Below are 16,951 nucleotides of genomic sequence, written 5' to 3' on the forward strand. Positions count from 1 at the left end.
GAGAGGTTAGTGAATTAGGCTGCAGGTCACCACTGCCTACTATTCAATGAAAAAACCCCAATCAAAATCGATTACTCCAAAACTGATTTGTCTGTTACACATGAGTTAACTACAAGCACTAGAAGCGTAAATAGATTTTAGCTGAAATCCTCTAAAGCAGGCAACCTAGGGACCAATTAAATTGTCCGGTTTAGAGAGGTTAACTTCTGTACAGATTATTAAAAAGGGACCATGAAAGACGTCCTGTTTCGAAGAAATTCCGGTTTACAAAGGGTCCAGTTTTCAGAGGTTTCACGGAATAGAATACTACAACCGTGTCCATTAGATACCATTTACCTTACATTTCACTGTATAAAAATGTATCCAACTCGCTTTCAGTCGTTAGATACATTTTAAAATAACTTGTTTTAAGAAAAATCTAACCGACACGAATGTAATAATCTCTATGTATGAGCTGGACTATAAAACACTACCAAAGAGTTCTCGTTTAAGTCAACTGGCATACCTGGGCTGTGGCCGAAGTGGGGAACACAAGGATGTGACTGGCAGAGGCATCACGCGGCGTCTGCAGAGGACAGTTGCTGCTGGGTTTCTCCTCGGGCTTGTAGACGTCCGACATGACCATCAGACTGGAGTGCGGCTCCATGGACACGAGACATGCGCTCAGAACACAGGGAACGTCACTGTTGTTGAATTTACACTGGCTGCACTGCTCTCTGATACTGTTGCTCGTGTGCTGTAAGTTCTTTTTACTCAACAGGCCAGACCAGGCCTTCAGTTCACCGTGACCTAACCGGCCAAACCGGCCAATCACAAGTCGGGCAGGCATTGTTGACATGGACACGATCCCCACTATGTAGTCCCAGAGTTTCTGGAGGCCAATTTTTCTGGCTGAAGCCTTTTTTCTTCTACTCCTGTAAGAAATTATTTATATTTGTGTTATATATCACATCTGCATGCTTAAAAAAATTGGACACAAATTTCACTTACTTGATATGCAATTGAAGAGTCTTACTTTTATCATGTAATTACTGTGACAAATGGTAGCCCTAAAAATTATGGTTATACATCAGTTTACTTCCTCTAACATTATATGTATGTGTGAATGTGCTAGTGTGTGCATGTTACACGTGCATGTGTAAATAAGTTTGTTTCAAAAAATATTGCAAAGACTGCAAATGAATTGTTAGTATAATCTTGAATTATTTGTATAATCTTGTCTTAGGAACATCACATCCAGGCGTTCAGTGGGTCCAAACCTAAGCCCCTTCCCAAAAGAAATTGGACCTAAAAATTCCTAATTTCAGACCGAAATATGTGTGTTTTTATCAATTAATTTAATAGCGGTGTACTACATCATTCAGTAGCCTGAAAAAAATATCCCAAGTATGATTTACTGGTATTAATTTTCCCCATCATACACGTCACCATGTCAAAATATCCTTGATAAATCCCTGCTAATATTACACAATCTGTGTCTCATTACCTGTTTGGGATCTCGATATTTATGACGCAGGTCTCCATCATTTCCCCGCCGGTGTCGGTGCACGTGGCCAGCAGCCAGCGCTGGTCCTCGGACAGGCAGTACATGCAGAACAGAACCTGCGTCTTCTCAGTCTTCTCACTGCAGAACTCGGCCAGCTGCGCCTGCTTGTCTTTCAGTGGTGCCAGGATAAACGGTGGACTGTACAGCTTCACAAACCCGGCACCGTCAGCCTGACAGGGACGGAAAACAGACAATGCATCATTTAACGAAAATTTTGTGGCATTAAATATAGTTATGATTAATCTATTTATAAAAATAAATAAAAAATGTAATAAAAAAGAAGAGACCGAAAAAAAGAAGAAATGATATGATAATGTATGAGAATATTTACAGATGCAACTACAACTAAGCCCACAGCTAAAAGCTGATAAGTAACGGCAGGTATGTGGCACAGATAGCCACAACAGACAAGCACCTGTCCCAGTTGGAGAGACAAGGACTGGAATGTGGAGGTGGACAGCGAAAAAAGTTGAAAGATAGGAAGAGTTGCCAGATAGGCAAGAAATGAGAATATAAAGGAGTAAAAGAAAGAGGGCAGTAGGATAAAAAAATAAAATTAAATTAAAAAATTAAAAAAAGAAAGAAATGATATGTATGAGAATATTCACAGATGCAACTAGGACAAATTGTTAATCAGCCAGAGCCTGTAAATTTTACCGATAGACAAAGAATAATTTTACCGAAATCTCAGTTATTACTAATGTTTTAATAACTAAAGAAGAGTAAACTAAAAGCAGGGCTATTTTTTTTTTTGTTACCTTTTTTTTTTTTTTATTACTGTGAACAGGTTTAGGTTGAGAATATACTGAAAACAAACCTGTTTCTTTTTGAGGAACATCTCTGCCTCGGCAGCTGGTCCGAAGCCTGTGAGTGAACGCCCCATGATAGTGTGTGTGAGATTCCAGCGACAGGTGGTAAACACGGAAAACGCCACTGACTTCAGTGTCTGGAACTGGGTGCTACTTTCCTTATGGTTCAGTATAGTCTTTAAAGGCACAACCTGAAGAAACAAAACAAATCTTGTTTTGTTTTTTAAATATAATTTCAGCATATTGTTCAATTATTAGTTATTTCATGTTAAAAAAAAATTGTTATATGAGCTATGACATGAAACAAATCATTGTCTTGAAGTCTGTTGTGTGGTTCTGTTTTGTCCGACATATGACTTCCGACTTCTCACTACTGCCAATAACTTGGTGAGTTAAAAAAATTCATCTATTTCATTGGCAAGATTACAGCCTTATAATAAAAGCTGACATGATCTATCCGGTTAATTAAGGCTGAAGTCATCTATTAAATTAAAAGCACAAAACTTCATGTCATGCTTAAATAATAAGTCATTTTAGCTTCAATCTTTGTCATAAAACCCTGTAGAGCCAACAAATCACATATGATAAGTTAGTACGACTAATCATATATATAATGAGTACGTCGCTTCTGTAATCAAGTATAATTTTATTGCACACACCTGTAGAAACATATTGTTTTGAAGATGCTCCGGGAGATACTGCACCATCTGCTGGTAGCAGCGACACAGTCCTATCATAGCTAACCGGCTCAGCTCGTCCCACTCTTGGTTGTACGTGAATGGGTCAATCAGGTAAACCACAACTGCCGGGCATTCATCGCTGTCTTCGTTGTCTAGGTCATGAGTTGTTCCGTCCTTACCAGCACCAGTGCCATCGGGCTGAACACCATCTGATCATAAAGAAAGAAATTATTACTCAAGTCCAAAATGGGTATAATACAAGTTTACACCATCTAATCATAAATATATAAAAGTCAGAAACAAGTCCTAAATGGGCATATCTGCTTAATACGTCTTAACACCATTTGATTATGTCCAAAGTGAAAATATCTGCTCAATAAATTTTAGCACCATGTAACCATAGACAAATAAATTAAACAAGTCCAGAAAAACTGTTACAATTGATAAAATCATCTCCTTTAACATCTGGGTTTCATCTAACTGTGATTGAACAAAATATTATAATTTTAAAACTTGTACCATTTCAGAAATACAGATAAGAAATAAAATTATAATAAGATGTTTCACATTTATTGTGTACCAAGCAAAAACCATGGCGTAGATCATGTCTGTTGTCGACTTTAGTTGTACTGCTTTATCATGCAAACACTATATACACTGGCAAGGTATGATGAATGGATAAATTTCTCTGTTTCAAAATATTTTATTCAGTAATAAGCAAAACTACATTACAGGGCTCGAACTTATGACAACAATTGCCATTTTTGAGATAAAAATCACTGCTGGTCAGGAGTATCACTGACAGCAGTTTAGTGCCACTGGATTAAAATGACTGCTATGAGTAAAAACTCAATGACAGCAAAATGAATATATCTGGCATATATTATCTGCCAATATTTAACATTTGTACATCTGAAATATGTCTAAACACAACAAATTAACCTTTCAATCACATTCAATTGCTGCAAAAGTTACTTTTAAAAAAAACATTTGCCATAAGCAGGCTCAAAATTGCCATTGGTGGGCCATTTCAAAAATTACAACAAAAAAAAATTCAATGCTGTAGGTAACAAATTCTTAAGTTCAAGGCCTGTATTAGTTCACAAATGAGTTACTGATTAATCATACAAAATCTGTGTAGAAAACAATCTGGAATAATAAGGTTTTCCTGAAAGAAGTCAACCTACTTTTATTGTCTTCTCCAGACATAGCACTAGTGTTGTCTGGTGTGGCAGGTTTTGCTGGCTCCGGCGTCTTGAATGGCATTTTTGGATGTTGCGACTCAAACAATGTTTTATCCAATGTCTGCCGGGCAAGAAATGGACCTGCATGAATAAAAATTAAAATTCATAAACTACCCTAAAAAATCATATTCAAATGAAAAAAAAAATCAATTTTAAAAACATAAACTTGAAAAATCAATTTATAAGAATTCAAATCATGAACAATTTCCATGAAGTTGAGACAAAAAAATTCAGGATTTAAAAGAAACAATGTCATTTTAGTGTCTATCAACCACTTTAGATCACAAAAATTGTTGGTTTAAGTCTAACAAGCAATTAATTACACTCACCTAATCTGTAGCGGCAAACCTGAGCATACAACTTCAATTTGGCTGCAAAAGCTGATTCACCTGCAATAAAATTACACAATTAACATAATGTGGTACAAGGACAGGTAGTTTATTTTTAATATTAATAACAGCAGGCATAAAAATTTTAAATAAATAGACTATTTCGTTGTGCACAAAATGTGTCAAAGTAAAATCTAACTCATTGGTCATGTTATAAGACAAAGTAGTTATGATAAAATATTAAAAAAGTTATCAAGGCAAAATTGAACAAAGTGGTAAAATATAACTAATCAGTAAAAAAGATCATCACAATAAAAACCCAAGTTATCATGGTAGGTAAAGTTTGTTTTGTTTAACGACACCACTAGAGCATATTGATATATTAATCATCGGCTATTGGATGTCAAACATTTGAAAATTTGACTCGTAGTCAATACAGGAAACCCGCTACATTTTCTTAATTTAGCAAATGATCTTTTATATGCACTTTCCCACAGACAAGAAAGCACATACCACGGCCTTTGACCAGTTGTGGTGCACTGGTTGGAACGAGAGATAACTCAATCAGTTGAACGGATCCACTGTGGTGGTTCGATCCAGCGATACAAAGCACCTCACGCTAGCACTCAACCGACCGAGCTAAATCCTGCACCTATCACGGTAGGAGTAGGTATAAAAGACCTATTTTCAACATAGCACAAACAATCTTACCTATCTGTTTAAACCAGTCGTCAACTTGCTCCACGGCAACTCTCTGCTCAGCACTTTTGCCGACTCTCATAATTCCATCACGTAGCACTTTAGAGATAGGGCAGTGTCGACCAAGGCGACACAGTTCATACACAGTACTTAATTCTTTGAAAAAACTTATCACATTGGAGAGAATAAAATCATTGTCTGGTGCTACAACCACGTATGCCACATCACGTTGCCGACCAAACGGTTCCAAAAACTGTTTATCCTGCAAAAAGAAACATTAAAAAAAATAAACATTTTAAACAATATGAATCGAGAATGAAGAATTTTTTTTATTAAAGTTCAGTAGTAAATATAAATCAGATCATTTTTTTTTTTTTTTTTTAAAACAGGACTCATTAAAACTAAATTATTCACTGTTAATGCCACTCTTAACAACTATAAACCCATGTTAATGAGATGCCATAACTTTATCTAGTCCTTCCCAGCAATGAACATTCTTTTCTTACATTTGTGTTTTTAGGTAATTTCCCAAATATTTTTACTTTTCTTCTGATGTCAAATCAAATTGAAATTATTTACAAATTTACAATGTTCATGGTGCTGGGAAGGACAATAGTCATAATAGTGTAAAGAATGTCGTCAAATTTAATACTGCTTAAAATTCTAAACGGTCTTATTTTTTTACCATTGGAAAAATAAAATCATGAATTTTTAAGACTCGACTACTTACTAATTCTAATACCAGTTTTAAACATTAACATTTTCATAAAAGGCCCAAGCAAATAAGATGCTACTGAATTTGATGAAACTAAGCTTTTCAACAAAAGAAATTATTATGAGCAGTAAAGAGGAGTATATCTGTTTAATTTGTCTAACAATAACCTACCCAGAATCTGATGGTGTATGGAGACACAGACAGCCATTCTCTGTCGTGACCGACCAGGAAGTGAGGAATAGGCTGGGGTTCACAATTCTGATCCGAACCTGAAAAACAACAAGACGTAAGTAAATTGCATATCAAAAGACCTCCCACACAATTCAATACATCTTTTAATGCCCAGATGTCAGCAACCAAAATCTAAATGAAAAAAAAATCCCATAATATTCCAAATATTTTAGATCTGAAACTGATCCTACAAAATTTAGGTTCTGCTTACTAAGTGCTAAATGGCAATGAACTTATACAATGCATTCCTGTAGTGTAAAAAAAAAAAAAAAATCCTACCAGAAATATTACTTTAAGGGAAGAAATAACTCCCAGCAAATCAGGTTTTGTTTATTCAAAAAGGTTTCAGAAAAACCGAAGGCCATACTATTTGTATTGTGATATCACTTCCAGTTGATGCATTTCAGTTGGATTGTAATCATTATACATGTGTGCCAGGCAATGTCTACTTTGACAATCTGAAACCATTGGAATAAAGCACATCTTGTGATTACCAGTAAGCAGCTTTTATTAATTGCTCAAATACGGACCAGTATTTTAAAAAATAGATATTGATGTACCATTATTTAATTGATTTTGTTTTCTTACACAGTCTGAAACAAACATTTCATTCTGCCTGCAATAAGAAACAAAATCAGTTGCATAGCCCGACATTCATCAGACTCTGTCAAGTCTAGTTACAACCTACCTAAAAAAAAAAACCCAACACAACAAACATTCTCTTTTACATAAACTGATTTGATATGGAAGATTAATGCATGTTTGTTCTAGACATAAATGACAAACAATATACTCTCAGCGTAACTGTACAACTTTTTACCCATGAAAAAAAGAAAAAAAAGGAAAAGGAAAAAAAAAAGAAAAAAGAAAGAAAAAGAAAACATACCAAAGAAAACAAAAGGAGTTAATGTTCTATTTATCGACGCACTCAACACATTTTATTTACGATTATATAGCGTCAGACATATGGTTACGGACCACACAGATATTGAGAGAGGAAACCTGCTGTTGCCACTTCACGGACTACTCTTTTCGATTAGCAGCAAGGGATCTTATATATGCACCATCCCACAGACAGGATGGTACATAACACGGCCTTTGTTACACCAGTTGTGGAGCACTGGCTGGAACGAGAAATAGCCCAATGGGGCCACCAACGGGGATCGATCCTAGACTGACTGTGCATCAAGCGAACGCTATACCACTGGGCTACGTCCCGCCCCGAAAACAAAAAGAGTGCACACTGCAACACGATTGAGTCTCACCTCGCCCAGCCAGCTGATGGAAGTCCTTCCAGCTGAGAGGTCCTTGCACCTTGTAGCTGTGTTCCCACAGCCTCATAACCCTCGTGTTCTGAATGGTGTCCTGGAGGAGCGGGTTCAGAGATTTGAGGCGCTGCAGGATGTCCTGTGAGTTCACTGGAATACAGCTAGCACCGTGCAGGAATGGCCACTTGTGAAGGCATTTGTACTTCAACGACGGGTCGTCCAGCTTGCCGGAAGAACAGTGCTCCATGGCCTGTCGACCCTGGTCTAGAGCGTGGTATGTCGCTTCGCTGCCATCTGATAGAAAAACAAACAGCATAATTAAGTATTAAATAAAAGAAATGGTTTAACACATCTTGCCTGTTGTGTAAAGGGGCGTTCTCATTATGCAATTAGTTGCACCAACCTGTTGCATGTGATCAAATCGTCCTGTGAGAACACCCTAAACTGAAACAACATTAGTCTTAGACGACAAGTCGTGTCAGAGTCGTACCAATTAGAACATGCCCCATTTCTCACAACAAATTGCATAATGAGAATGCCGCTTAAGCAGTTTATTATTTCTTATCAAATATGTGGCAATAGCAACAAGATATCTTCACATGCATCCTTCTCAACACCACATACCATGACCCTTGATTACCAATGTGGATTACTAATATCTTCAGTATCAAATACAATGGTTAATACACTCTGCATTTCATGAGTTTTATAATATGGCAGCCACCAGGTAATTACTATGGCCGATCCTGACGACTAGTGAAAAGACATTTGAATTTAAAAAAAAAGAACTTACGATTGTACGTAAAACAATTGTCAACAGGTCCAAATTTAGTTTTTATGAAATTCACAGTAACTTTCGTAATTGAATATTTAACCACTAGACTAGTCATTTTGATGCATCTTTAACACTAATCCACCTAATAGGTGTAATTTTATTCAAGGTTAGGTCCAGACAAAATGTTTTCCCATCATTTTGGACACCAACATGCTAAGATTTGTTATGTAATACATTGTGGGGTGTTGTACAGATTAACACAATTAACATTAACAGAAGTAAAATTTTGTTTTACTATTTTATGCAAAAAACTAAACAAGTGGACTGAGCACCATAAATACAGAAGACATTTATTTTACCTCTGAGCTGCAACATGTTGATCATGCTGCCTGTGAACTGTGTAGACGCTGCCATATTAAGAAGTGCCAACCGATTGTCTGTAACTGTGGATGGATATGGCACCGTAAACTGTCCCAGGAGCAGTTCCAAAATAATCTGAGGTATATCTACAGGAGGGAGGTCTTTTGAACCGCCTTCCTCCTTGTCATAGTCCGTGGCTATCAAACTCGGCTTGCGCTGGTCGAAGCGGGAATCACGAATACCTGTAATGTCCACCTCGTCCTCGTAAAACAGACCCGAATTGTAGCCGTACTTGCGATTGACTGCTGCACTGAACCCGCACGTGCACCGGTCGGCCCAATCAGAGGATCCACCCTGATCAGGAAAATAGAGTCCGAAATCGGCTCCTTTAATGTCTGGGTTGCCATGGCAAACACAAATATTGCAACTGTCGAACGTGTGGTCCTTGAAAAGATTCAAAATGGAGTCAGAGAGCAACACATTAACAATAAGGCTGTGCACTTCAGGAATTTGGTTATTTGTTCCTTGATTGTCAATGGAGTTGAGGGTTTTGTTCAGGTATGAGGATGCGTTGGATGCGGGCGACTGGAGCTCGTAACTCATAGGTGTGCGCGGTGTTCTGGGTGTTCTCTGCTGACTGGAATTATTGAAAGTTGCTGGGGAGTTCTCTATCATGCTGCCCGGCATACGCGATGTCAGGCTTGGTATATTGTCGATGGACATTGGGTTTAGGTATTGGCTGGAAGAGAAGAAAAAGTTGGGTCAGTATATAAATGTTGAAAAAAGATTTATTACCGGTCAAAAGGTTTTCAATTAGCCATTTTAAATTAAATTTGAACATCCGTCTCCATTAGTTTGTGATGACTTCCCCCAGAGAATCACTGTACCCTACCAATACAAGGTTAAGAAATATAGTCTAACCAACAAAACTCAAGATCTACTGACATTTTCAATGCTAACTTCCAATTTTTTTTATATTATTATTTTTTTTAAAAATAAAATTGTTTATATTAATTTGTGTATATTACTCAAGTGAATTACTGTTATCAAGTTGAAGAACTATGCAGTCAAAACTCTGGGTGACAGACTTTGGAATTGCAATATTAAACTTCAATTTAATTTTTTTTTTTTTTTTTTAAATATACATTAAAAAATAAATTATTTGACTTTATTTGCAGTTTTTAAAAAAGTTCATACATCTGCACCTACATTTAGGCCATTCTGGCTAAAGTGGCAAATGTTACACCTCATATATTCCACTTTACAAATAACAGTAAACTTACATTTATGGGTGTATCATTTAGCCTAAATAGAGGTGTGCCCAGCAACTTACCTTGAATGAGAATGTGGTTTTTCCATGATGGGCATGGGGAACTCCCACGATGGTTTATATTCTGGTAATAGAGGTATGGGAGACAGCTGGCTGCTTGGCAACTCGACCGGCGAGTACTTCGCAGCACCGACAAACTTCGCAAACTTCGGAGGTTTATTTACATCCTGCTGTAATAGATTAAAAAAAACACCCCAAAAACCCCATGAATTTTTACCGATGTACAGAAATTATTATGACACAATTCAATTTTAACAGGATGTGTCACCTCCCACCCCACCCCAACATTGAGACAGATATTTGGTGTGAAATGGGGCCCATGTGGAAAATCCTTAAATATAATATAACGTGTTCAATCTTTACAAAGATAAAAGATCATTACAAGTAGCACAATACATGTTATACATGTTCTATTTCCAGCTACACATTAGTCACACAAGAATTCCACGGAATTAAATGTCTTAAATGTGCACTGTGATGAATATTCATCAGTGTAACTATAAACCAAGACCTTGAACTTATAGTTTGAGAGACACCGATTCAAACACAAAACTTTAACGTTAAACTTTAATACTAAACATCAGGGATGTGAGAGGGGCTGGAACAAAAAGCTTACTGCTCACCTTCTTTCTTCCCAAGTCGAACAAAGGTTTTTCACATAGCATATCATGGATTGGACAAAACTGGCCATGGGAATGTACTACACGTGAATACGACTTGCTATCGTGCGATACTATTTTTGCTTTTTCGTTTTCACATCTTTTTTTCTTTCTTTTTTTTAAGACGAAATGGAAAAGTGCATTTATGCATTTCCACGTAGCTCTCACATCCCTGAAAATTGCCATCAGAAAAGTAATACCTATACCTGACTTTCAATATTGTAATGGCGAGACAAAAATGAAATTTTAATGTAATCTATCTCAATTTAATTTTTTGTTGAATTTTTTTTCTCTCTGCAATATAAAGTTGATACAATTTGATAATAACATGGGTTTTCAATAGAGTAGTAAATCAACTCATTACCTCACAAATCTGTCTGATATCTTCTGTATGGACCAGTTGGTAAATATCAACTTTATAACATGGATCATCCGAGACAATATCGGTAATCATTTCTGGTGATGATTCTTTATTGTTTTCTAATGACGGAGGGGTTGGATACATTCTAACTAGTTCGGATTGACCTAAAAAGACAAAATAATTAATGTTGAAACAACAAGAATTAAATATTTATGCAAATTAAAAAAATCAATTAACAACAATTTAAAGTACTAATATAATATGCTAGCATCAAAATTAAAGGATATAAAATAAAAACAATTTGATCACAACTATTCCTTGTAAATTCGGGAGATTGAAATAAATTATTTGACTTCATTTACAGTTTTTAAAAAGGTTCATTTATCTACACCTACTTTTAGGCTATATAACTACATAAAACATCAATTCATATTATCTTATAAGTAACTGCTAAAATAGAACTGTGAATAGATATTTTTGTGCTTTATTCATTTTAATTTGCAACTTACCAATGATGCCGACTTTTGGAAGCTTTAGTTCATCAGTGGTCTTACTTCCAGACAAGCCCGAGTCTGTTCCCTGTAATAAAATTATCATCAAAAATAAGGCTTTGAACCACATTTGTACTTAGTGTCACAAATGAATCATCAAACAGCAGACTACTAGTAACTGCAGAGTAATCAGTTGAATCACTACTTGAATTAATTATCATGCAAACTAAATTTGCGAAGAGATCTTTGAAATTTATGTAGCAAAAGGTAAAGTTTGTTTTGTTTAACAACACCACTACAGCACATTGGTTTATTAATCATCGGCTATTGGATGTCATGCATACGGGCCATTTTGACATAGTCTTAGAGAGGAAACCATTAGTAGCAAGGGATCTTTTGTATGGGTCATCCCACAGGCAGAATAGCACATACCAAAGCCTTTGATATACCAGTTGTGGTGCACTGGTTGGAACAAGAAATAGCCCATAGGCCAACCGACGGGGACTGATCCCAAACCGACCTCCCATCAAGCGAGCACTTTACCATTGGGCTACATCCCACCCCTTATGTAGCGAAATGTGATGCAATGCTTAACATATTCCGTGTAGGCCGCTGTATCCATTGAGTACAGTGAGGTTTATAATTTTAATATGTAGCAATTAACACAGCAAGTAACCTCTAGAAATCACCATCTAAAGAATACCCTGATTTACACAAGTTATCTTAATTATTTTTTCCCTTTATCCTAATTTTTTTTACCGTTATACATCAATAAATTCACTTTTTTTTAAATTTGTATAATTATAAACACAACTTATATATAATTCAAAATACAAATAAATCATTTTCCTTTAACCCTATTATGATACATTTTCTGTAATAGCTTCTTTTTTTATTACCAAAGGATAATACTGTAGATCAAATAAATCAATTAACAGTATTTTGTAATCATATACAATAATGTCGAATGAAAAACTATACTTACTCCGCCCTCGTCACTGTCATCCCCTGAAGATTCAAACATATGATCGAGATCAGACTCCTGAGGTACAAGATCCTTTTCATATTTCATGCTTACAAGTGCAGATGGAGAACCAAGGGGTAATACATCTGAGAAGCAAAACAACAACACAAAAATAGAAACACCGCAACTGACTACTTTTAAATTAAGTGCAGGGCTCGAAACAGCCTGTGGCTAGGTCACCAAATTCGACAAATGTCCTGTTTGGGCGACTTAAATATTAAAGAATTAATGCGGTTAGTCACCCAAATAATATCTTCTCTAGAGCTACACCACAAGAGCCACTATTGATATTTGTATTCCACATTAACATATTGCTCGTGGTTCACTAATCATAATTTGCCAACATGCATTATGTTTTGGGCCACCATATTTTTGGGCGAGTTTCGAACCCTGCTTAAGTGCTAAAAGCAAAAACAATGAAGCAAGCAGAGCTTTGTAATTTGGACTTTTCAGTATCTTTTAGGTCCATTGAGGACACAAAAATTTGCTTAACATTTAAACCTCTTTGATGTCTACCATCGTTATTTAGACACTTTGTTGAGAAAAAGTCCCCCGCCAAATATGCTACTCCTACTAATAAAAAAAGCAAAGGATCATCATATATAATTTCCCCCACTGGACAGTACACACCATGATGTTTGATATACCAGTAGTAGTAAACTGGTTCTCATGGTAAATTTTAAATCAGGGGTTTAGAGCTCACTAATATGGACACAACAGGGACTCTTGTCTGTTCTTCCGAGTACAAGAATGGCGTTTTTAGTTCAGTACTGTCATTAACAGCTGCTGGAGAGTTGTCAATATTCACAAATGCATTTCGGGTTATATTAATCTAATTAAACTTAACATTTCAGTTGTTTTGCAGTGAAATATTCTGAGGTAGCATATTTGTACTTAATTTGTGCTTTGGGCACATCATTTATCACCTTGACTATGATACAATCTAAAGCCCTGAAAGTGAGTCCATAGAGAGCAGTCGAACCTGCAATCCACTGCACAACAGGCATCTACAGTGTTGTGGACAGATCAGGGGCCTCATTCACTAAACTCTCGCAACTTTGCGATTTCGTAGTGCAATGCTAAAAGACTTGCAAAGAGGATGTTTTGTTGTCTAGCAGAGCCTAAGAGAGCTTTGTGAATTAGGCCCCAGCACTACTATACTTTTAGCAGAGACTTAGTAAAGATGGCATCCAAGACAAGTTGTTGCTAAACAGGTCAATTTCTACTGTTACTATGTAAAAAATACATGAAAAAAGTTTGTTCTTTTTAAATCGTACCATTGGGTTTTTCCTCTTTCAAGTCACCAAGTCTTGCTGCATCCTTAAGATCTTCATCCTGAAAACAATATTTAAATCATCATTAATATTTCAAAAAACGAATGTACTTAAAATAATCAAATACATAAAATGTGTATTTAGATAATTTAGTGCTACAGTATTTCTGCCAAGATTCCCTATCACAAACATAGCAAGACACTTTTTGACCAGGGCAGTTGGGTTGCACTTTCAGATTTGTCAACATCTATTCTATGATATATATAAGCATTTTGTACATACATATTTTGTGAGCAGAGCAGAAAATAATTCATTATAATTGATTTATGCACTTAAAACTGAAATAACCACCACTGAAACCAATAATATGTTTAACACACAAAAGCATTGCTTGTTGTCACTGTTGCCTGCAAAACAGTTGACCTAACGAAATAATGTAGTACCACAATTTTTCAGGTTTTGCAACAAACTTGGATAATACTTATACTTCAGTGACAAGAGTTATCTTACCATTCTGTTAAAGGATCGGTCGTCCCGACTCTTCCGAGAACCCCTGACAAGGGTTCCTGGATTGAGTGAAGGTTCGTCAACGAATTCATACGGGTCAAGTACAGGTGATGGTGTTCTCGCTTTCTGTTCATGTCTTTGGGAATGAGAAGAGTGGTTTGAAGTTTGGTCTCCATTTGTCTGGCTATCCAGATAGCGATCCAACCGGGCTTTCTTCACAGGAAGGTTAATCCTAGAAACAAAAATCAAACATGCATTTCACATCAATTACGGGGAAAAAAACCCATGATAAAAATCCATTTTGCTATCAATATATAGTCACAATCTCTCAAAATTTGAAAACATTTATAGACCTTTCTGCATGAAACCCTTTCTTTCATACTATGGAATTTACTACAAGTTGTTTATTTCTGAGACGATGTTTCTAAATTGCACACAAAAATAGTGGGGTTTTTTTCTTCCCAAAACACTTTTACTTTTCTTCTTAAATCAAACCAAACTGAAATTATTTACAAAGACACTTTTTGTCGGAGGATGGGACAGATTATAGCCGACTTTTTTAAAAATGAAGATGGATATTACGTAGAGAACAGAGAACTGCAATCTCCTGATGAAGGCAGCAAGAGACTACTAAAACATTGAGCATAAATTGTGATGAAACCAACTGAAATATGTGTAATTTTGGCTCTATAACTACATTATGCCCATAATGCATGTTACACTTAAATCAAATGCATGATCATGAAGAACACAAATCTGTAGTGGTAGGTATCTCCAAGTAGAATGGGACTTTACATCCTAAGTAGGTCATCTTGTCCAGCATTCAACAAAAATTATGTAATTAAGTTTGTTTTTTGTTTTAAAGACACCACTAGAGCACATAGATTTATTAATCATCGGCTACTGAATATTTTGAGTCTTAGAGAGGAAACCCGCTACATTTTTCAATTAGTAGCAAGTGATCTTTTTTTATGTACCATCCCAGACAGGATAGCACATACCATGGCTTTTGATATACCAGTTGTGGTGCACTGGCTAGAACGAGAAATGACGGGCCCACCCACAGGGATCGATCCTAGACCGACCACGCATCAAGCACTGATTTATGTCCAACCACAAATATGATGTAATTAATGCAGTGAAAGTAATGTTTTAACTACAGTGAAACCCCTGTATACCGGACATCCTTGGGACCAATAACAATGTCCAGTATTAATAGGGATACGGTTTAAAGAGGTTCAATTATGTACAGAGGTTTTTTTTTTTTTAAAAGACAAAAAAAACGTGGGTATTCTGGTTTACAGAGGGTCCAGTCTTGAGAGGTTTCACTGTATATCTACATTTTAATTACTGTTCAATTAGTGGGTATAAAGAGCGTAACATGCATTTGCGACATCTTATACAGAATGGATAAAAAAAACCTGCTGCCACTACAAAAGCAACTCTTTTGAATCTGTTATAAATAAAAATAAAGAAAGCAGGTAAATTTGGTACACACATGCACACAAAAAGGAAAAAATCTACCTGGGAATAGATTTTTAACCCAAAAAGTCACTCACCATTCCTGTAAAGGGTTGAAATTATAGAGAGAATCTGCGACTAGATCTAGCTGTTGATCGGTTTCTTTCGATGGTAAGCTTGGCCTCTTTGGTCCTGCCTGACTGTCTACCACATGCCGGTGTTGTGACTGTAACCAGTTATTGACACTCTCATTTTTCGAGTCCAAACTATTCCAGTGGTACGGAGAGGATTCGGTTTTTGTTAAACCCTCGTCAGTCTTATTGTAGAAGTCCTGAAAGCCGGAACACGTATCACCTTGCGAATCCTGCACCGCACCCGACTTGCCACTAAACTCTTTGTCCCCACCCACTTTGGTCGGCGGGTGGGGACTCAGTGTGGGCATAGGCGGATCAACACATTGATTGCCCAGCGGTTGAGGTTCGTCCAAAGGCGATGGAGCCGAAGGAGTGTCAACGTTCGTTTCGTTTGGGGTGTTACGACCTTGAGGTTGCACAGTGGTGCCCCCTGTGGGACAAAAGGCTGGGTTTGGTGGCATCCGACTTATGATCGAATCCATATCGAACTGCATCAGATCGTCGGTCAATGGAGACCGCCGATGAAATGGAGTCGAATTTCGACCATGACGCGATTGTTGTCTCTCAAGCTTTTCTTGCTTGTCACACTTGTGTTTTCCGGCCATAAAGTTTTTGCCCTGACCAGCACTACTATTTTTTAACTTTCTCTGCCTTACACAATTACAGTTCACTTTGGAGGTGGGTTCTGCAAAATGCCACTGGCTTGCAGCATATTCTTCACTCATATCACTTGTTCTGCAAAAAGAATGTTTGTTTCTTTACAATGACCAAAAAGGCAACGAAAAGAATTGTGTAACCCCCCAGTATATAAATTGTTTATTTTTAATATTCTACAGTATTAAACTGTTTAAATTATAAATGGAATAATGTATTTTGGAGATTGTCAGTTTGACTCCCAGAATTAAAAATGGTGATTCAACAAGACTAAATAGAACTGAGATAACAGTGATTCATTTTATGATGGAGTTAACCTTCAATTTATTTTTTAAGTTAATACAAATTATAACATTTAGTAATATCTACTAGTTTGTAGACATTTTCCCAGAGAATTCAG

General features: G+C 36.5%; 1 protein-coding gene across 2 annotated transcripts in view; it reads right to left on the bottom strand.

Moving 5' to 3' along the window:
• The window catches only part of LOC121368927 (mediator of RNA polymerase II transcription subunit 13-like), a 60,701-nt gene that overhangs the window by 11,400 nt on the left and 32,350 nt on the right, over positions 1-16,951 (bottom strand). For both annotated transcript variants that reach the window (XR_005957532.1, XM_041493688.1), the window contains exons 8-24: positions 15,862-16,632; positions 14,306-14,534; positions 13,799-13,856; positions 12,483-12,607; positions 11,516-11,585; positions 11,010-11,170; positions 9,990-10,156; positions 8,656-9,395; positions 7,519-7,815; positions 6,194-6,291; positions 5,320-5,569; positions 4,609-4,668; positions 4,223-4,360; positions 3,015-3,244; positions 2,364-2,546; positions 1,487-1,716; positions 506-914 (exon numbers count right to left, since the gene is read on the bottom strand). Coding sequence is in view for 1 of the 2 variants with exons in the window: in XM_041493688.1 (XP_041349622.1) it covers positions 506-914; positions 1,487-1,716; positions 2,364-2,546; positions 3,015-3,244; positions 4,223-4,360; positions 4,609-4,668; positions 5,320-5,569; positions 6,194-6,291; positions 7,519-7,815; positions 8,656-9,395; positions 9,990-10,156; positions 11,010-11,170; positions 11,516-11,585; positions 12,483-12,607; positions 13,799-13,856; positions 14,306-14,534; positions 15,862-16,632 (4,216 nt within the window). In the remaining variant the exon portion in view is untranslated. The remainder of the gene's footprint in view (positions 1-505; positions 915-1,486; positions 1,717-2,363; positions 2,547-3,014; positions 3,245-4,222; positions 4,361-4,608; positions 4,669-5,319; positions 5,570-6,193; positions 6,292-7,518; positions 7,816-8,655; positions 9,396-9,989; positions 10,157-11,009; positions 11,171-11,515; positions 11,586-12,482; positions 12,608-13,798; positions 13,857-14,305; positions 14,535-15,861; positions 16,633-16,951) is intronic.

This window comes from Gigantopelta aegis, chromosome 3, assembly GCF_016097555.1.
Source record: "Gigantopelta aegis isolate Gae_Host chromosome 3, Gae_host_genome, whole genome shotgun sequence".
In the NCBI taxonomy this organism is placed as follows: domain Eukaryota; kingdom Metazoa; phylum Mollusca; class Gastropoda; order Neomphalida; family Peltospiridae; genus Gigantopelta; species Gigantopelta aegis.